Here is an 18,954-nt window from a genome sequence, read left to right as displayed (position 1 = left end):
ACTTTTCACAGGGCCCTGAAGTGACAGGACAGGGGGAATGGCTTCAAACTGAACAAAAGGAGGTTTAGATTAGATAAAAGGAAAAAATTGTTGATTGTGAAGGCGGTGAGGCCCTGGCTCAGGTTGCCCAGAGAAGCTGTGGCTGCCCCATCCCTGGAAGTGTCCAAGGCCAGGTTGGACAGGGCTTGGAACAGCCTGGGATAGTGGGAGGTGTCCCTGCTCATGGCAGGGGGTGAATGAGGTGATTTTTAAAGTCCCAACCCAAATCACTCTATGGTTTATGATTTACAGCTGTTTCCTTTAGTGCCTTCCTTTGGTTTGCTCACAGAACCTGAGCTCCTCAAAGGAATTTTTCAATCAGTCATTTCAGTTTTGTAACAATCACGTGGTGTCATTGTTTTTCTCTCTCAGATCTGTCGTAGTTTCACTTCGTCTTCTTCCCAAGCTGTTTGGAACATTTCAGCAATTTGGGAGCAGCTATGATACACATTGGATAACAATGTAAGTAGGCCCCTGTCCCAGCAATGCTGGCATTTAGGGGGCTCTTTGGTGTATGAAAACCTTTGAAAGTTGAAGATAATACAGAGTACAACATTCCTTAGCAGGTCAAACCATGCCTGGTTTAACTAGAGAATGGACTGGCAGAACTTCTGGAAAGGTGACAGTGCTTGGCAGCAATTTTTCTTGGCCTTTTTGACATGACATTTAAACATATGCCCAGTTCTGAGTTAGACTTCTTCTGAATGAAGGCCTCTAGGAACAGTTTTCATGGGCTCAAAAGGGAGAGTTCTGTCAGTCCTATGCCTGAAAATAACATTAAGAAACCTTAAGGATTGCAAGGAAGAAGAGAGTATAGCACAACTGCTGAATCCATGGTAGATGAAAAACTGAATGTTTACTTTGGGGTTGGTGTGTGCCATTTTCCTGTTACAGCTCTCTGCTTTCTGTGACTTTTCTGATCTTTTGAAGCAAACCATAATACTTTCTGTCCTTTAAATTGCCACAGGTGGGCAGAAAAAGAACTGAATATGATGAAACTTTTCTTTGATAATTTGGTACACTACATCCAGGCAGTGAGGGAGGGACGACACAAGCACGCACTGTGAGTACCCAACTGACTTGGAATGTTTGATATTTTATGGTTTTAACAATTTCTGATTTCTTCTGATGCTGCTGATATGTTTTTGTAAGTAAATAATTTCTATAGGGACATTTCTTGCTTAGGGAGACAAAAGTCTGTAAAAACATTTTAAATAACTTCTTTTTCTTAAAAAAAAACCCTAGTCATTTTTTGTTAGACATCATGTTGAATGTTTGTGTGCAAATAGAACATGAAGGTTTTGATATTCAAGTTAAGTGATTTCATATTCTAGAACGATTCAAATGTTTTAGTTTTAAAATTTGTTATTAGTTTTTACATAATTTTTTTGTTTGAATACATCTATCTGCACTGTCTAATCTGTGTAATTAAAATCAGGGGTATATAAACAAGCATTATAATTTTCAGCTCCCCAATCCCAGAGGAAGAGACTGTTCATGTTTTGACAGATGTCAAAGTCAATATGGGCACCCACATCTGAAAAATGTTGCTATTTATGGGTCCAATTTAACTTCTTAAAATCTGACTCCACCCTTTATATTGGATGTTGTCTTAGTGAGGAATTACTTAGGAGGGTGGGTTCCTTTAAATTCAAGTAAAATGAGAAATTGTTCTGCTCCTTTTACCATCAAGCTTTTACTGGATAAATAGAAATAAAATCAGTATTTTTGTATAAGTTATGAAAATATTTTTATAAAGAATATATACCATTTGGAATTGGAAATTTATAGAGTAGAAATATCAGCATTTTACAACTTAGGGGAAAAAATAAGTAGATCCTGCAAGATGACAAAATGATCCACTTGAATTGGACTGTAAGACAAAAAACCCACTCCTATCCCCCTGCTCAATTCCCCACATAAAAGGGACTTTATCTAGTGACAGCTGTTGTGTCAGTCTGCTGTTTGGGGTGGTCCTGCAGCATCTTCAGCTGGGGGTTTGAGCCATACACTGAACTAGAAATTCAGAAAGAAACTTGAAAGAAACAATTATTTATGCTTTTAAGAGGCACATGGATGAGTTGGAAGAAATTATGGCAGTAAACAACAAAACAAACTTGCATTTTTTTGGTCCAAATTTTCATTTAGATACAGCCACAGTGCAGAGGTTCAGGTTCGTCTTCAATTCCTGACGTGTGTGTTTTCAACTCTGGGATCTCCAGATCACTTCAGTGAGTATTTGAGGTTATCTTGCCACAGAAGTAAAGCAAAAATACTTCTTAGTAATTCATGTCAGCTTAATATATTGTTTTAAACATCTTATTTAAAATAATCTCTGAGTTTCATATGAAGAAAGATTTTCTGGCAAAAGCACAGAACCAACATTGGAGTTCAAATTCTGTTGCAGTTCTGTGAGAACAAATTTTCATGTTCTCTGTGCTGCAGTTTTTCTAAATGATAGGATTGTAGTAATTACTAAAGGAAGATAATATATTGTGTACTTATGGGCTTGAGTTTGTGTGCATAATGTTCCCAGAGATCTTTTACTGGAGTACTATATCCTAAAAATATTCTGATTTTTCTGTGTATTCTTGGGTTTTATGGAATATTTGGTGTTATAAAGGAGTAGTTAAAAATTCTTCCCTAATTGTAGGGTTGAGTTTAGAGCAAGTGGACATCCTGTGGCACTGCTTAGTAGAAGATTCTGAATGTTATGATGATGCACTACACTGGTTCTTGAATCAAGTAAGGAGTAAAGACCAGCATGCCATGGGGATGGAGACTTACAAACATCTTTTTTTGGAAAAGGTATGGACAGAATTAATTGCAACCCTATAATTCCAATAAGAATGTTTCATTCCATATCAACACTGTTTAATATATAGATTGTTTCTATGGAAATCATCTCTAGTAGTCCAGGAGGACCCTGCTTGTCATGCAATGTTTTTTCTCTGCTTGGAGAGAGGAGGGAAATGGATTAGTGGGAATTCTTTTCATACTACAATTTACCTAAGTGCTTTTTTTACAAATAGCTCATGTGTTCTATCTGCAGCTGTGTAGCACTTTATTTTAATTTGGAAAAAAAAACCCACAAATATAGAGTTTTCTTTATGCTGTACAGCTCAATCTGACTGAAAAATGAACTTTTCTTTCTGGGAGGGGCCGATAAATATCAGCAGTGCAGCCACTGAAAAGACAAACATGCAGAGCTTTCTCCAAGGGGTTCCATCCATCTATTTTGACAAATGACATTACAAAATGGATAGATTGTGCAATAATTAATGTAGTCTAGTTCTTTCTCAAGGTTACACAGGTTTTTGTCTGGTTTTGCACATGTATAAGTTTTTTTGGATAGGTGCCACATGCTCACAAATTCTCCTGCTGTTGATAAGTTAAGCAGCTGATTTAAAATGAAATCACTTTTTCCCCTTCTGCATTGTTACAGTTCAAACCAGTGGTGAAGTGAACTGTTTAAGCCAATTATAGTTGATTTTTTTATTGTATCTAAAACTCAGGGTATGATCTTTTTCAAGAACAAATCTATTTCATCTACTACATTTGAATGTGATTAATAATAACAGTGATTAGTAATAACAGTGCTAGTGAAATAAATGCCCTGTAATTGCTCTCTGTTCCACCACTGATTTTTTTTTTGCATTTGTTTAGATGCCACAGCTAAAACCTGAAACTATCAGCATGACTGGCCTAAACCTCTTCCAGCATTTGTGTAATTTGGCTCGACTGGCCACGAGTGCTTATGATGGTGGCTCCAACTCTGAGGTGAGCCTGGATTCTGTCTCTTACTTTTCTTCTCTCTGGCACTTGTAGATTTTTCTTAAGGCAAAGATAGGAAACCACAAAAAAGCGATACCTGTTGCCTGCATCTCACTTTACCATATTTTATCCTATCTGAGCTGTATCCACTGTCGATTTTTACAAAAGGGTTTGTAACATTTACTTACCTAATGAAGAAGAGTCAAATTCTGTTAGTCATACTTAACTCTGACTAGAAATCTGTTGTAAAATATGTCTCAATTTATGTATTATGTGTTTCAGAAGTTTTTTATCCAGAGCAGTTACCTCATAAATAAAATTACATTTAGAATATGTTCTCCAAATTTATTTGAGGCAGTTTTTTTCTTGCAATGAATATTGATTTTAATTAGGGTTTTATGGCTTCATTTGGAAGTATTCCTGCTTGTCAAAAATGGAAATTCACTCTTTTGAATTTCAACCAGTTCTCCTCATATTTCAGACTTTGGAAATGTTTCTGAAAAATTTAGAGTTTTGTCATAATTGGTGTGTGCAGTGATGACAGTGCAAGCAGTGGAGAAAATGAGATATTGTTAGTGATTGAGTCAAGAGGTAAAAAGAATGTCTCAGATCAGAAAACCCTCACTCCCAATAAAATAATGAGGCAATGTTTTGTTTCTGTGCTTGCTTTCCTTTTGTCACAGTTGTGTGGCATGGACCAGTTCTGGGGCATTGCTCTAAGGGCACAGTCTGGTGATGTCAGTCGAGCAGCCATCCAGTACATCAACTCTTACTACATCAACGGTACCAACTTCCATTTTTACCTTTTCTTTTTTCTGTTTAAAATGTTTTGAAGAATACCCAGCACTATCCTTTATTGTTCTCAATATTAAAATTGATTGTACCAAGACTGTGCCTATCAATTAACTTGAACTGCTATTACAGGTAAAACTGGTCTGGAAAAAGAGCAGGAATTTATTAGCAAGTGTATGGAGAGTCTGATGATAGCTTCGAGTAACCTGGAGCAAGATTCTCATTCCAGTCTGACCATTATTGAAAGAGGGCTCTTAATGCTGAAAACACACCTGGAGGCTTTTAGGAGAAGGTAAAAAACTCTAGTGATCTATTTGGATGCAGAGTTTTTTTTCTATTCCTCTTACCGTAAGAGTGTGTTAGGAGTGATTATTAATTTAAAGAATGGTTTCATTGTGTAAAGGAAAGACAGTAGGGAATAACTGTGAAAGGTAATAAATAAAGATTAAACAGTTACCAGAGCTGGCCCTTGTTCCTATATAAATACGTGTGGATGTGTCTGTGTTTCCCCATCCTTCACCAAAGAAACTTCTTAAGATTTATTTTATTTCTGTTTGAAAAACAACAAGGATGTCAGTAACTTCCTCTTATTGAAAAAAACCCAGCTATTTGCAGGTTTTGTCTTTCATTGTTCAGCAAACATTTGTGTTAAATAGGCTTTGACAAAAACACTTTTTCCATGTTTTTCCCTGCTTCCTAAGGTTTGCATATCACCTGAGACAGTGGCAGATTGAAGGCACAGGCATCAGTAGTCACTTGAAAGCCCTGAGTGACAAACAGTCACTACCTCTAAGGATTGTCTGTCAGCCAGCTGGACTTCCTGACAAGGTGAGTGAAAATTCTTTTTCCAGGCACACCCTACCCTGTTCAATGCTAGCAATTCCATAGCTCTCTTGGGCAAATAAAACCCCTCTTTTCTTTCAGATGACCATAGAAATGTACCCTAGTGATCAGGTGGCTGATCTCCGAGCAGAAGTCACACATTGGTATGAAAATTTGCAGAAGGAGCAGATAAATCAGCAAGCACAGCTTCAGGAGTTTGGCCAAAGCAGTCGCAAAGGGGATTTCCCTGGTGAGCTGTTCCTGCCAGGAGATTTTACCTTTACAACTGAAATGATTGTGGTGTTTTTTCCCCCCCCCCACATATTTCAGCAAGCATTATGATTTATTTTCTATACCTGTAGTTCTAATTAGTATCACCCTCACTTCTAATTAATAGTGTTGTTTCTTAAGCGCTATCATTTATTTGAAATAGCAAAGAAAATGTAAATCCTGTAAGTCCTTAACTCTGTCCAAATTCTGTGTTCTAACAGATCTTCCCTCACATTTTCTTCTTGTTGTTTGAATTATGTTATTTTCTGTAAAGTGGAGATTCTGTTGTACACAGCCTGATAAAATTCTACATTTCTGTGTATTTTATTCTGTATTTCATCTGATTCATGCACTTCTGGCTCTGCCATTGATTCAGAGTTTGAAGCCACAATTCAAATTCATAATTTATACTTTGTATGCATGTATTTCAGTCAGGTGGGAGATTTTCCTTACTCCTGCAATTGCTTTTTAATTTATGGTCATCCTGTAGCAGAAATGATTCTTCATCCTGCTTTAAGGCTCCTAATTTGGAATGTCACCTTGCTCTGTAGAGTGAATATGCATCCTGTTGTTCCCTCTTAGTGTGTTTGTGAGTGAATGAAAAATCCTGCTTTATCCTTCAGGAGGATGTTTCTTAAATGCTCCTGTTATATATTACAGCATTCTTAACAGTTATTGCTGTTCAAAATGTCAAAATGTTTTCTGAATTACCTTTGTTTTCCCAGTTTTTCTTTCTCATTATAAGCATGAGTTAGCATGTAATGAATAATTATCTGAATAAATTCTGTCCGTGAACTTTCCACCACCACTATTAGTATATGTTTAAACATGATTCAGACTTGCTTTTCACAGTTTAACAACTTCTTAAAAGCATGTTTTAATGAGACACAATGTAAGCAAACCAGGCTGAATTTTGGACACATTAATTGCCTTCTTTGTAAAATGCTTTTCCAACCACTTATCAGAAGCAGTTTTAGCAAAGAAACTGTCTTGTTTTCTACAACATAGCAAAAAATATTTATGTGTGTTCTAACTGGCATTTTAGAGATGTGGTTGTGTTGGGCCTAGTGTGCTTGTAAGAAGAGAAACTTGGTTGTCTGAACCAAAAGGAATTTAAATCTTAATCTTTTAATTGTTCAGGTTTCTTGTTCAGTGTTGAGTTCTCTGCAGGGTGTTCTCAGTTTTTCCCTTCTGAAGTGGGTGTGACTTCTTCAGTTCTAACTTACATTTTAAGTAAGATTAATCATTGCTTCTTTGACTTGACCACAAGTGTGTGGTACGGGGGGATTTTATTGATGATCACAATAATTTTCCATTATCCTTCTATGGCATAGTGTCATTTGCTACAAAATATGGAAGGTGTGTTTAAATTTGTATTATATACACTTTTCACTGCAAAATTGAGTGACCTGGTATTGCAAAGATTAATTGTGAATACGAGTAAAATTATTATTTGTGAATAAAAGTAAATGTAGTTTAATGTAATAACCACTTTTCTTAGGGAAATGACATCAAGTTTTTGTGAAACTGAAACTATGATTGTAGAATTTTGCTGAAATGGGTTTTTATCCTAGGTGGCCTCATGGGACCTGTGAGAATGATTTCATCTGGGCATGAGCTGACAACTGACTATGATGAGAAAACGCTGCATGAGTTGGGCTTTAAGGATATGCAGGTACTGCCAGCACCAGAGCAGTCACTGCAAAAAAACAGGACCAAAACTTCACTTTTGTGTTCTGCAGCTGATTGCTGAATGTGGGGCTGGGTGGGATCCATCTGTGGGGTGATGCCACCCCAGCCTCAGGAGCAGAATCAGGAGTGCAGCTACACCATTAATGCCTTAAGTGAAAGCAAACCCAAACTTCATTTGTGGCAGTTGCTGAAAATGCTGCAAAGTAAAGATTTGACTACAAAAAAAACCACTCTGTCTTTAATTTTTTAATTCTGATGCTTGTGAAAACATTTCATGGATTGCCATAAAATTGTCTGTGTGCTCTTTGTCTCTGTTGCAGATGGTGTTTGTGTCCCTGGGTGCCCCCAGGAGAGAAAGGAAAGGTGAAGGTGTCCAACTCCCAGCTTCCTGCCTACCTCCTCCTCAGAAGGACAACATTCCAATGCTTTTACTCCTGCAAGAACCTCATCTTACCACCCTGTTTGATTTGTTAGAGATGCTGGCCTCTTTTAAGCCTCCTTCTGGAGAAGTGGCTATGGAAGATAGTGAGGTAATTTAGAGTAATTTTATTAGAACAATTGCATTTAAGTCTTATTTAATTGGATCTGGTTTTCTGTTGCAACCTCTTTTTTGTCTACTCTGTTCAGTTGCTAGAGATGTTTATTGCCTCCTTATTCACATATGTTAAAGTCTTTATAATTTTCCTTTTTTCTTAGCAATATTGTTCTGATATATTTTAATGTTCTAAAAGCTATAAAAACAATTCTTAACAAACTACTGATTATTTAAGTAGACATGGTGACTCATAATGGGAATTGGCTTGAAGAAAGGTTTGTAAAGTTTTATTGCAAAAACCCGGGCTTTGTCTTGTATGCCATCATTAGCTTGAGGGTAATTAAATCATATACATATTAAATCATAGTAGATTTTAACCTGTAATTCATTTATTTCTTGCAAGTTGAGACTTCAACAATCACATCCTAATTACTGATTTAGTTATTAAATAGGAAACAGCTTCTTAATTACAAATAAATACATTTTTGGGCTTGGAAATGTCATTTTCTCCAAGAAGTTCACAGTAAGGATGGTTGTGGTTTGGTTTGTCAGAGTGCAAGGTGTGAAGAGCTCCATCTCCACGCAGAAAACTTGTCCAGACGTGTCTGGGAACTGTTAATGCTCCTACCAACGTGCCCTAATATGCTGCAGGCATTCCAGAATATTTCTGATGAGCAGGTGAACAAAGTTTTACATGTTTATCTTTATTATACTTGAATTTTTTAGCATCCAGTGTTTTAGTTGAATTTGCCCAAATAGGAATGTTATGTAGTAAATATGTTAAGTGTGCTGAGACAAGAGTAAACCTAATAGATCTAAAACTAAACAGAGTTGTCAGCTTAGCTCCCAAAGTTGCTTTTATCATTTATTTTCAAAATCTATTTAGTAAATTAAAAGAATGGTCACTACTAATGATCACAATCTTTTTACTTGGATTAAAAGAGCTGTTTCTTCAGCTGCTGCCTGGCTTTAAACTGTGGCTATTGTGATACTGATACTTTTATACTCTCTTCCCTCAGTTCACAGCATGGGTTGCTTGGAAGCACAGTTGATTTCTTGTCCAACAGATGTAAATATTATTCAACCTCTTTAAAAGTGCTTGAAATTACATCCTAACAGATTTTAGCTATTACAGCTCTTTATGCACATATGCATCAAAATGTTGGTGGCAGTTACAGTGTGACATTTGTTTTCGTCTAATTTAATTTTTAGCTAGATGAACATTACATATAATTGCATTAATTGCTTTCTGTCTTTTTTTCATCTTTTAAGGGTAATGATGGCTTTAGCTGGAAGGACCTTCTGCGAATAAAAAGTGCCCATAAACTTTTGTATGCCCTGGAAATTATTGAAGCTTTGGGAAAGCCCAACAGGAGGATAAGACGTGAATCTACGGTAATTCTCTTGCACAGAATGTTTCTCTGAACCAAAGCATTGATTCATGATTTATTTTATAATATTACAATTCTTGAGCTGTTTTTACAGTTGATCTGTTTCATCTTTAGGGAAGTTACAGTGATCTTTACCCAGACTCAGATGATTCAAGTGAAGATCAAATAGAAAACAGTAAAAACACGTGGAGCTGCAAGGTTTGTTTTTCCTACAGTATTCCATGATACCTAAGACAGTTTTTCAAGAGAGATATAAAATAAAAACCCATTAAAAACGTTATCTATCCTAAAATCTTTTATATCAAATTTAGGGATAACATTTACAAGTTTTTCTGTGTTATCAGGTTTGTAAATTTGTTGTAACCATGTACAGTAATTTCACTTGTTTTCGTAAAATACCCAGCTGAATAGTTTAGAATTTATTTATTAATTTCTAAAGCTTAGATTGATATCTAACTGATCTCAGTGCTGTTTCTGTTTCTGCTTTTTCTCACATTGGTTTCATAATATACTTCCAGTTTGTTGCTGCTGGAGGGCTCCAACAGTTACTGGAAATTTTCAATTCTGGAATCCTAGAGCCTAAGGAACAGGAATCATGGACTGTGGTAGGTGTTCATTCACCCTTTCTCTCCAGAAGAACATTCTTATTATTTGTAAAGACTTTTAATACTTGGGTCTTTGCTACAATTATTTTTCTGTTGTGAAATAGGTTCATATTCTGAAAACACTAGAGTCTATGTAGTAGTATCCTTTTTTCTAATCTTGTATATTCCTGGAATAATTTATTTTTAAGAAAAGGAAGTGTATATATATACTTTTACTTTTTTATGTTTTAAAACCACACTTCCTGTTTTTCTGTGGATTTTTGGTAGGGTTTTCCATTCTTAAAATTGTGCAACTTAAAATTGTAGCTCATGGAACCTTAGATGGAAAAAAACCTGTGTTCCTTCCTCAGGAATGATTGCAACTGCATTGATATTACTGTAAAAAATCATACTTCTTAAAGAAGTCAAAAGTATCCAAACAAGAATAGAGTATTAATTTTTGCTTTTTTTTTTTCTGCTTATTTTAGGGAAGGTTGTTATTTGGAAAATTATTTATTGTAACCTGTATTAAAAGCAGTAATCTGTTCATTATCTTTCCCTTGTTTAAGAGGCCAAGAAATACCATTTTCCCTTGATGTCAGCGAGACAGTTAACATAGTGGCTGTGATGTCAATAAAGACATTTTTCAATAATGAACATGTTATGTAAGAATGACTAATAATCATCTTGTTCATTATTATTCTATCATTAGTTTGAGCGAAATTCTAGTTACTTCTCATTTTTTCTCCTTGATACCTTGCTGAGGTTTTCAGTTGCAAATTCCATAGCGGGCATTGAATTATGCGTAAAATAAACCCCTCAAAATTGAAGATTTCTTTTCCTTCCACTTCACAGTGGCAGCTGGACTGTCTTGCTTGCTTGCTGAAGCTGATCTGCCAGTTTGCAGTGGATCCCTCAGATCTGGATTTGGCTTATCACGATGTCTTTGCCTGGTCTGGGGTAGCAGAGAGCCACAGGAAAAGGACGTGGCCGGGCAAATCCAGGAAGACAACAAGTGACCACGTGAAGGGCCTTCATATCCCTCGGCTGACAGAGGTAGGAGACAGCCAGAGCTTCTGTGAGCTTTAGAAAACTACTCCTTTTCTAAAAGACTAAATGTGAAGTCCTTATTTTGGTAATAAACTCATGCAGTGGAAGAGTTAGTAGTGTTAGTTGGTATAGTGATATAATTGATCTCTTACTTGTTCTCTAGAAAAGTGTTTAAATAGCTTTAAGTCTGGCAACCATAAGGTGTTTTGGTGATTGGTGAGCACATTAATTGGGAATTCAGAATTCCAGTGCTTTGTCCCTGTTTCTTAGATTTTGTTTCCTAAATCAATCAATCAATCCTTTTTTGCAGTAGCATATTATAATTAACCTGTGGTTATAACATGAGCTGCCCTTGTCCTTGCTAAATCCAGTTTGGATTACTTTTGTAAACATTAAAATAACTTTATTAGGAATATCTGAGTGAGTGTGAACTTACCTGCAGCTGTAAACCTTCCTGCCAGATTCCTGCATACTGATTTCCTAAAGCAGGCCAAGCACATGGAATATTTTGGCATCAGGGAAACATTCCCCGTAAATTGACTTTCTTGGGCACAGGACCAGCTGTGACTGCCAAAAAATGCAGGTCTGAACTCTCTGAGCTGGAGGCAAACTTCCCCTTTGTTATACCTGCAAAGACCTTAACTATTCTATAAATAGCAGCCATTTGTCACAAAACAAATCCCTCAATCACCAGGGCTACTGGCATACAGGGAACTTAGCAAATGTATTTCATTTTTTAACATGTAAATGCTGCTGTAGCTTTCTCTAACTGGTTTTAAATTTTTAGTTGTCAGTTGATCAATATTTTTGATTGCTGTGGATTTGATATTTAAATATTCTAAAGTTTTCTTCAGACTTGGATTTTAAAATTCTGTGTAGTGTGTCAGGTTTGCTAAAGATGAATATTTTAAGAGAGTGTTCAGTCATTAAAATGTGTTGATCACAGAGATAGGCGAAATTTAAAGTGTCCAGGCTCATCCTCAGCCCTGTCTCCTCATACCTAAGGTTTTTAAAAAGCTGTGAGTAGTTTATGCTTTAAAATATAACCTGTTTTTACTAAAAGGATTGAATAAATGGTTGATTTTCCTATTCAGTTGAATTGTCTTCCTTAGAGAATGAAATTTTAGCATCTAGACCTAGTCAGTGAAACATGGGATTTTAGCTCTAGTAAAAGCAGTAAATTGTTAACTGTGAAGATGCTGTGATTTGCCTTTGGCTCTTCCTCCTCTGCACAGGTGGGTTTATTTAGATTCACACAGTGTGTATAATTGCAAAACACATCAAAAAGCTTGTTGTTATATTAACTTGTTTTTTTTTTTTTTTTTCTTTCGACTTCAATTTTTAAAGGTGTTTCTTGTACTTGTCCAGGGAACCAGTTTGATTCAGCGACTTATGTCAGTTGCTTATACATATGACAACTTGGCACCTAGGTACAAAATCTTTTTATTTTTGTGATAAAGCTGATCGAGTGTGCGCATTTTCATCGCTGCTTTAGTTCACGACTCCAGGGCTCTTCCAGCTGTGGTCCCCATTGACAGCCACGTCAGAAACTGAACTCCAGAGGCTGTAGACTTGCTTTTCTTAGTCACCTCCTGCAGTGGCAGAGAGGAGAGGGGTGAGAACTCTGTGGTCAGCGTGTAAGGCATGGGTTTATAAACTATAAATGACATAAATTCTCATGCCAAAATCTTGATTTTCTCCAGAGCGTTCTCAATTTCAAGGCAGCGTAAAGGAGAAATTAAAATAAATTCACTTTCATGTTGCTTAGTCATCTGCTGGTTTTGACTTGTTTTTTCCATCCTGCTGATACTGAAGGCAAAATCTCACCTACTGGAGATTTTGGTCCTGTTGCCTTTTTATCCTGAGAAAAGCAATTCTGTGTAAGGCTGCATTGTGGCAGTCAGACTGATGCTGGGGAGATCAGGTTTTTGTTACATTAGTGTTGTAGAATTGATTCCAAGTGATGGATAAAACCTTATTAAGGACATTCAAAACATTTCCAGTCCGCAAGTGCGCTTGACTTTAACCTCTAGGAGTAATTTTTAAGTATATATGCTATATTTTTGGTTTAATGACCTTTTATTGTAGTTAATAAAAAATGGAAGTAAATAAATGTAAACATTTAAAGTTTGCGAATGTTTATTCAGATGTGGTTTCTTTATGAAGAAAACTAGATTTCTTCTGTATGGGTCAGTTCTTAGCTCTGACATCTCTATTTTGGATAAAATAAAGGGACTGTGTGGGTACTTCTCCTTGACTTTTCATATTGTAGTCAGTAAAACTTTGTGGGGGTGACTTGAAAGATTTTCATAGTTTTATTATTGTTGCTAATTTTGAATACTGCAAGCAATGAATGTTTTCTCAAGTGGTTACTTAAGAGTAACTGTGTTGTGCCTTGTGTGTACTTGTATTTCTGAGTGATAATCTGTTGTGTTCTGTGATAAAATTCAAATAGTTTTCTCTTCTTCCTATCAGGGTGTTGAAGGCTCAGTCTGATCACAGGTCAAGGCATGAAGGTCAGTGTTGGAAATCAGCTGTGCCAGGAATTAATGATAGGGACAGCAAATTGATGATAATTAATGATTTTGATTTTTTCCAGCATTCAAATGCTGGAAAATCATTTTGCTCCAAGGAAATATCCATGTTTTCTGTGTGAAATCCAGTCCATGTTTTCCCTGATCTAATTTTAGACCAAAATCCAGTCCGGGTTTTCTCCCCAGTCTGGATTCAGGGTGAAATCAGGTCGTGGTTATTCCCTGATCCACTTTCCAGGGGAAATCCAGTCCTTGTTTCCTCCCCCTTTCGATCTAGATTTTCTGTGAAATCCAGTCCAGGTTTTTCCCTGAGCCACTTCCCAGGAGAAATACAGTCCCATTTTCCTTCTATCCTAATCCCAGGTGAAAACTGGTCCGGGTTTTCTCCCAATCAGCTTTCCCAGCTAATTCCTGTCTGGGTTTTTCCCACTCCTGTTTCTGGCTGAAATCTTATCCAGATTTTCCCAATCCACTTCCAGGCTAAATCCCATTTGGATTTTGCCCCATTCCTGCTCCAACCCCTGACCCCTCAAACTTTATCTAAGATAAAGCATCACTAAGAAGGGGGAAAACTCAGTTTTATTTTGGGAGTGAAGCTGGGGCAGGGGTTGAAAGCATCTTCTGCTCAGTTTTTTCCATGGGTAGCAGCTGCTTTCCTCTTGCTGAAATACTTATTATTTGGCTTGTGGCAGAAATTCCAGGTGAGAATTTCCAGCTCAAGTTGCATCAGTGAGGAGAACAGCAAATTCAGACAGATCTCATACAGCACTTTATCCTGTGTCAATAACTAATGGCAGAGATATCCAGGCAGGATCCTATCGAAGTGTAACGCTTTGCAAAGAAGAAAACAAGAAATTCAGGTGGAATTAAGGAGAAGATGAGTGGGCAACCAGGAATAAACTCTTCTTGCACCTGAAAAATTGGAATTACCTTCTTCCAAGATCACAAGACAAGTGGGGTCCTATCCCATAAAAAGCTGTTCTGGACACCCTTGGATGCATCTGCAATTGAGTGTTAGGCCTTGTTTATTGGGAACAAATCCCAGTAGATACTGGTCCCAGAAATTGCTGTCATTGGGTGGGTCTGTGCTTGGGCTCTTGCTGCTGGCAGTCTCTCTTCTGAATAATGAAAGATGAAGAATGGTTTCTCTGTTGATAATTACTTTAAAAAACTGGGTATTTGAAAGTGTAGTCATTGAAAGCATGCTGGCCTTATTACCAGAGGAAAGGTGACTCTGGATGGAGTCTGAAGTACTGCAAAATATTTATTCTTGCTCTAATTTCCTTACAAAGACACTACCTAAGAATTCCCGAAGTTACTTTGAGGCTGCAAGCTGATTACAGTGAATCTTCTGTTTGAAGCCACACAGACATGGCCACAGAAATTAGTACAAAACAGGGAGTAAGTGTGGAGGTGTGATGCAAAATATAGGAAAGGACTGTACCCCTCACTGGTAATATTTAATCTAATTGGATGGCCTTCATTAGCACAGTGGTCAGTATTTAATCAGCATGTTGGTAAAACTGAGGTTTTTTTATGTTCTAAGTGCTAGTAAAGATTTTGGCTTGCCTATTAGTGTGACTGAAATATCATTTTGGATTGTGCAACCCTTCTACTCAAAAAGCCTCTGCTGTTGGTTACAGTGGGGTTTCTCTCCTCTTTCAGTCACTCACTATTCCATGTGGCTCTTGGTGAGCTGGGCTCACTGCTGCTCCTTGGTGAAATCCAGTCTGGCTGACAGTGATCATTTGCAAGACTGGCTCAAGAAGCTCACCCTGCTTATTCCAGAGGTATGCTAATGGGCAGGTTGTTACATTGCTAATTAGTGTCATTAACTTCAGGTTGTATTAAATTCAAGACATGTGTTTTCCTGCTAAAAGTGGCAAGATCTGCTTCAGTTACTTGCAATTCTGTGGAAGATGTGATCATTGGAAGGTGGCACATCTGTGGTCAGTGGCAATCTGGGTTATGAATTCTCACTTTCTGCTTGGCTTCTGTTTGAAGCCATTCATTTTTTCATTAAAATTTGTTAAAATTTGTGGGTAATTTGTTGAAATTTCCAGGTGATACCACCAGACTTGAATTAGCTTAAATGTACTTCCCCTGTTATGTTTTTTACATTATTAGATTTTTTTTTTTACTATTTATTTTTTTTATACTTAGAACCACAAAATGAGGTGAATGAGAATTGATACACAAATCTTTGTCATGACCAGAGCTTTGTCTAGCTTTAAGTAATTTTTTCTCATGTAATAAAGGCTTAAAAATTGCATCAGTTATATTCACAGTAGAATTTTTTTGTATTTACTACTGATCGCTTAAAGGTGCAAGGTGGACACGATATGATAATTCTTAACTGTTGTTTTATTACTCAAACACAGAAAAAGCTTACAGGCTAGCTCCATTTAAAATCCCTGGAAATGAGAGAGTGCAAATTTCCAAAGCTTGATTAGACTGTGGATATTTTCCTTAACCAAAGAAAGAAGAAAATAGTTCTAGTGAAATTAATTTAATTAGTAGTTACAAATGAGTAAGGCTACATTCAGGATTCACATAGGATTCCTTGATTTGCTAGATGTGATATTTTCTATTCTAGTCATTTTAATCATTCCCATAGAAAATACACAACTTGAGACACAGGGCACAGACAAATCATCTTTTTAATTAGAATAGTATATTTTGCATTTTTCTGTAAGCAGTGTAAATGCACATTATATGTAATACCTGTTTTAGAAAGACACATTCAACCCTGATAACCTTGTAGATACTACATGAAGAATTTATGTACCTATAAAAGAAAAGAAAAAATCTTCCAAAGAATGTGTGTAATCATGTGATTTTATTATTTTTCCTAGACTGCAGTTCGCCACGAGTCTTGCAATGGTTTGTACAAATTATCTCTGTCTGGCCTGGATGGGGGAGACTCCATCAACCGTTCCTTTCTGCTGCTGGCTGCATCAACCTTGTTAAAATTTCTCCCTGATGCTCAAGCTCTGAAACCAATTAGGGTAAGAATTTAAGAACTGACAAGACCTCCTCAAAGATAAATTTAAATATACTTTTTAAAATACAAAACCTAAAGATAGTAGCGCATTATTGTGTCTGACATACTGTTTCAGATACACAGAGATATGAAGGCTTCTGGTTTAGATGCTTCCAGAAACTTTCCAACAGTGGTTAAACTGTGAGACTACAGTAATTTACAACTTGACTATGCCTGGAGAAATGCAGATCAGCTTTTAGGAAATGCTCTTGTTCTTAAATTTCAGTGCTTACATACACAGATACTTTAAAAAGAATGTTAAATTCAAACAAGCTACAGAAGATTTTGCAATATTTATCTCTTTTTCAGGATGGTTTAAAATTAGAGATGTATTAACTAATCGAGATCAGCTCAAGTTTCTCATGTTTTGTCCAGTCTAATCCTGAATATTTTTGTTGTTTACAGTGGGTGATGTGAACTCCGCACTGTTCTACAAATCTTTTACAGGTCTGGCAGATCATCCTGACAATTTTTCAAGAAAATTAATAAATATTGCAGAAGAAATATAGAGTGCACACTGTTACCATTGTAAAATACATTGTTCTTATACTTGCCTTAGAGGCTTGGAGAAAGTAATACTCTTGTAACACAGTTACTGGCATCACTGTGGGTTTTTGATATACTTATTTTGTTTTCTGCTTCAGAACAAAAGCAATTTCTTTCCACAGATAGAGGATTATGAAGAGGAAACTGTGCTGCGACCTGGTTGTAAGGAGTATTTTTGGCTGCTCTGCAAACTGATTGATAACATTCATGTCAAAGATGCAAGTCAGGTAGGTTTGCCTTGCATTCATACCAGTGTTTATTGCTTTTAATTTGGTCTTCAGATATTTTGTCTGAAGATCTGTGGGCTGCTGTGAGCAGCTCTTGGATGTTTTCCATCTCCCAGTTTACTCTGATGTGTATTTAGTAACTCTTGGAAGCTTCAGGTAGTGAATGTAGTGACAAGAAAGGGGGGTTGGTGTAACACACAAAATGTGAACTTAGTTGAAGGTCACAGACATGGGAGTACTGCAATTATCTGTGATATTTACACACTGTTGATAATTGCAGTGTGTTCCAAGGAGAAGCTAATCAAGTATTTGATTAAAGCTGAAAGAGTTAAATTCAGTTAACAACCACTTAGCGTAAGTTAGAAAACTTACCTTGGAGCATGCTTGAAAATGAGTTTTAATTACCTCTTGTTTTTCTGTGTGCAGTAATAAAATTTCCACCAAAAGAAGTCCATAATTCTTTCCCATTTGTATTCCATTTTCTTTTTTTTGAATCAGACAACCCTGCTTGATTTAGATGCCCTGGCGAGACACCTTGCTGACTGCATTCGGAGGTGAGCTTTGCCCACAGGAATTTCACTTGGAATTTGCATTGTATTTATTGTTGGAGGGGCAGAGCTGTGACATACATCCCTTCTCTCCCTGTATGTGCATATCCAGCAGAGAAATCCTTGACCATCAGGATGGGAACATAGAGGACGATGGGCTCACAGGGCTGCTTCGCCTTGCAACGAGTGTTATCAAGCACAAACCACCCTTCAAATTTTCTCGGGAAGGCCAGGTGAGAAGGACACTGCAAGAGATGAAAAGAGTTCTTTTTTTACCACGTTGTGATTGCAGGGCTCAATAGTATGTCATATTTCTAGCCTTAGGATGATGGACAAACCCACACAAATTCCTTTATTAAAAAGTAGCACATACAGTTCTTTCCCTTTCTGTGTAATTCCAGGATAGAAATCTTCCATCCCTGAAGTTTTATTTATTTTCATTTATTATCTTTAAATATTTTTACTATTGATTAGCATTAACTGGTTTAGGTCATTAGCAACAGCTGGTTTTGACCAGATCCTGGGCAGTCTGATCTAAAAGTAACATTTAAGCTCTATGCCTGTGCAGTGGCAGAGATCTGTTACAAGATTGTGGGAAAATGGTGAGGCAGGGGAAGTTGCTAAAAAACTTCTATATTATCTTTGAGAACTGCATTGTCTTTTAAAAAAAAAGCAAATTGTGTGTAAAACTGATTTAGACTGATGGGTTTTTTGTGTGGACTCTACAGAACTTTTTATTGGGCTTTTTCAGCTGGAAAGTAGGCCCTGGTGTCTAATGATGTTGTTTGTTTCTCATCTGTTCATTCTGTTAACATAAAATGGCCCTTAAGGTGATTTGATTGTCCAAATGTGACATTGCTGACAGCATTTTAAAAGACTGCTTCTGTTCTACTGGATAAGTGTATTTTACTTATGGAGAACTTGCAGATTAAATTAGAGTAAGAATTCAATTCACAGAGTGCAGTGTGGGGGAGGATGTGGAAATTAAAATAGAGGTATGCAAAGGTGAGATTTCTGTAGCTTGGATGCATGGAAAGCTTTACAAAAGCTTGAGAAATTAGTCTTAAAAGTTACTGAAAATCCATGTCTGGTTTGTCAAGTTATCAG

The 18,954-nt window shown here is 36.7% G+C and overlaps 1 protein-coding gene across 1 annotated transcript in view; it reads left to right on the top strand.

Annotated features, from left to right (window-relative positions):
• Positions 1-18,954, top strand: part of LOC116994697 (ubiquitin carboxyl-terminal hydrolase 34-like) — a 95,752-nt gene that overhangs the window by 54,644 nt on the left and 22,154 nt on the right. Inside the window, 23 exon segments of the mRNA XM_033056585.1 lie at positions 412-501; positions 1,007-1,102; positions 2,188-2,270; positions 2,693-2,847; positions 3,706-3,819; positions 4,497-4,596; positions 4,738-4,897; positions 5,307-5,433; positions 5,530-5,677; positions 7,272-7,372; positions 7,710-7,919; positions 8,477-8,602; positions 9,197-9,319; positions 9,430-9,513; positions 9,834-9,920; positions 10,755-10,955; positions 12,318-12,379; positions 13,425-13,465; positions 15,149-15,273; positions 16,339-16,491; positions 17,195-17,299; positions 17,798-17,853; positions 17,960-18,080. Coding sequence (XP_032912476.1) covers positions 412-501; positions 1,007-1,102; positions 2,188-2,270; positions 2,693-2,847; positions 3,706-3,819; positions 4,497-4,596; positions 4,738-4,897; positions 5,307-5,433; positions 5,530-5,677; positions 7,272-7,372; positions 7,710-7,919; positions 8,477-8,602; positions 9,197-9,319; positions 9,430-9,513; positions 9,834-9,920; positions 10,755-10,955; positions 12,318-12,379; positions 13,425-13,465; positions 15,149-15,273; positions 16,339-16,491; positions 17,195-17,299; positions 17,798-17,853; positions 17,960-18,080 — 2,668 coding nt within the window.

This window comes from Catharus ustulatus, chromosome 3 (assembly GCF_009819885.2).
Source record: "Catharus ustulatus isolate bCatUst1 chromosome 3, bCatUst1.pri.v2, whole genome shotgun sequence".
NCBI lineage: Eukaryota > Metazoa > Chordata > Aves > Passeriformes > Turdidae > Catharus > Catharus ustulatus.
The sequence above is the reverse complement of the archived record's forward strand: the minus strand, read 5'-3'. Positions and strand labels throughout refer to the sequence as shown.